At 40.9% G+C, this 2,630-nt stretch overlaps 1 protein-coding gene across 1 annotated transcript in view; it reads right to left on the bottom strand.

Moving 5' to 3' along the window:
- Positions 1-2,630, bottom strand: part of iqsec3b (IQ motif and Sec7 domain ArfGEF 3b) — a 28,027-nt gene that overhangs the window by 7,616 nt on the left and 17,781 nt on the right. Inside the window, exon 7 of the mRNA XM_017305373.1 lies at positions 190-356. Within this exon, the coding sequence (XP_017160862.1) occupies positions 190-356 (167 nt within the window). The remainder of the gene's footprint in view (positions 1-189; positions 357-2,630) is intronic.

Raw genomic sequence — 2,630 nt, 5'->3', positions numbered from 1 at the left:
TATATGTGTGTGTGTGTATATCCAAAAAAAGATCTCTGCTCATAAACCACCTGTCATGAAGTGAGAAACTTGCCTGCTGCTCATTATACCACCTCTGTTCACAAGACCCTATATAGCACAGCGTCAATCTCACAAGTGTGCACTAAAACACACACAAACAGACGCGGCGCAATAAAATCAAACACCGACCTCTCAGGTTGCGTATGAAGTCGTCGAGCCCCATTTTGCGGTGAGGCTTGATGTTGGGGGAATACATGTCGGTGTTGAGGAGGACCACAGCAAAGGCCAGGATGAAGATGGTGTCTGGGTTGTGAAACTGCTGCACCACATCAGGGTTACACATACAGTACCGCTGACTGAGGAGACAAAAGAACACAGGAAAGGTATGTAGTGACTTTATACGACTTTATTACAGCATCGTCTTAATATTCTTTTGTTTTATCACAATTATTGGTGGAGAAAGTAAAGTCCATTCAGGTATGATTCATCTGATTGATGATTAAATCCTAAATCTAAAGGGTATTGGTGACAGCAACCCTTCAGCCTCGTCATTAATTAAACAGTATGAAGTCAAAATGAAGAAGTCTGAAAAAAAAAAGAAAATAGGTATGCAACGAGAACCATACAAGGTAGAAGCTCTCTTTTTATTGTGATTATAAACTGATGAAAAGTGACCAAGCTTAAACAAATAAGCAGCTATTTTAAAATATTGGACTGACATCCAACCAACAAAACCTGAACTTTTTCCACTGTGCAAGTATTTTTTTTTTTCTATAAAAGATTCAAACTTTCACTTTGCGTAGTTTTACATCAAACCAAACTGGACTTTTAATTATTCAGAGATTCTTAACTCAGAAAAAGTGGGTAGCTATATTCCTCTCTGAAAATGAATATAAGTAGCAATTTGTTTAAAATTAATAGTGTTGTGTTGTTGCTGGGATGGTGGGAAATCCCACACGTCTCTCCCATTTATCAAGAAACACCAGGAAAAACAATAACTTGTGTAGAGCAGACCTGCAATGAGTCACGCATTCCTCGAGAAGATGTGTTTTATCTTTCATTTAGGATTCATCAAGTTATCAATTATGCTGCACACGCCATTGGAAGTGCTAAACTCAACTTTAGGACACATTGAAAGAGCACTCTGTTCTCCATGTATGTTCGCTGACTGACTGCAGCTTCTGCTCACATGGAAGGAGCAGTCATGAGGGAGACTGACAGGACAGCGGAGGCTTTTGACAGTGCAGAAGAGTCCTGCCCCAGGTCAGGCAATGCTGTTTGGAGACACTGAGGCTGCATTTGGACTTTCTTTACCCCACTGCTGCCCACAGGCTTCACAAACTCTCATTTCCACCTCTCCATCCCCCCAATAGCTTTCTCTCCTTACTGTCACAATAACTTACACAGTGGGCTATCTCAGTAGTGGGAGGCTTTTATCTTTATAGGCAGACAGGATGCAGACATGGAGAAAGCCCCTCTGCTCCAAAGAACTATGTACTTGTCAAAGCATGTGCAACTAAAAGCCTGCATCTGAGACCTCTATAACCGCAAAACAATTTCCCACATCCTATACTAGATCTAAGGCCAGGAAACGTATAGGATATCAATCAAACAGCCTTGCTCCCCCTTTATTTTAAGGGAGCTGCTTCCAGGCTCAAACATCCCTGCAGTTATAACAAGCGTCCATGCAGAGCCGCAAACAAAACTCCTGATGTGCCAAGTTGATGCAATTCTGCAGCAATTTTGGAGAAGCGTGCAGTATGCAAAAAGACATGTGCACAGACATGCAGGAGCATTTGCGAGAGCAAACTGCGAGCGAATAAATGAAGTGGTAAATTCCGTCTGTGCATGGATTCGTGTTTCATTCACACAGTTCTAAATCTTATGTAACCAGTTTATTTAAACTCAGGCTCCTGATCTCTTAGCTTCATATCTGCACATAAAAGTTGCATGCCATCTGGCACAAATACCACTTCGTATAAAAAAAAAACAAAAAAAAAACACTCCCAACAAGAGCACAGCAACCCTCAAACAGATGACATAACAACGGTTACATAACCGACGTTGGATTGGATGTCTGGCTTTCCTGATTAAAAAACACAACTTTATTTCTGACCTGAACTCACAACTCCCATCTGCARCCTGGGGAGTGTGGTTTTACTTCGCTGATGGCTTTGTAATTTGCGCCAAGAGGCTCGGGGCACATGATTGAGTGCAATGTGATTAACTGATGACCGCAGTGGGTGTTCTGATTGGCCATCAAATGGAAATCGGAGATCATTTCTTTCACTCCTAGGAGGAAGAATTCACTTTAGAGAGTATAGATGCAAGCGGTTAGTGCGTTCTGACTTCAGCAGAGTAAAAGTATGAGACCAACAATTAATTGGTTCTTCCGTCAAGGTTTAGTTCAAACCAGCTCCTCTGCGACAAATTGTTGCCCCTACAGTCCCAATCAAAGTGTTTTAAAAAAAATACCAATCTTCTAATTAATCTTGTTTTTAGACATTGGAAAACATTAGCATTGAGTTCACTGCAAGGACAGTGCCTTGCAGCCATATACACTTTTCCACAGTTTGTCACTTTATTATTATAAACTCTAGCCTATTTTATTTGGATTGAATCTTTATATA

This window comes from Poecilia reticulata, linkage group LG6, assembly GCF_000633615.1.
Source record: "Poecilia reticulata strain Guanapo linkage group LG6, Guppy_female_1.0+MT, whole genome shotgun sequence".
Classification (NCBI taxonomy): Eukaryota; Metazoa; Chordata; class Actinopteri; order Cyprinodontiformes; family Poeciliidae; genus Poecilia; species Poecilia reticulata.
This window is presented reverse-complemented; position numbering and strand designations above follow the sequence as displayed.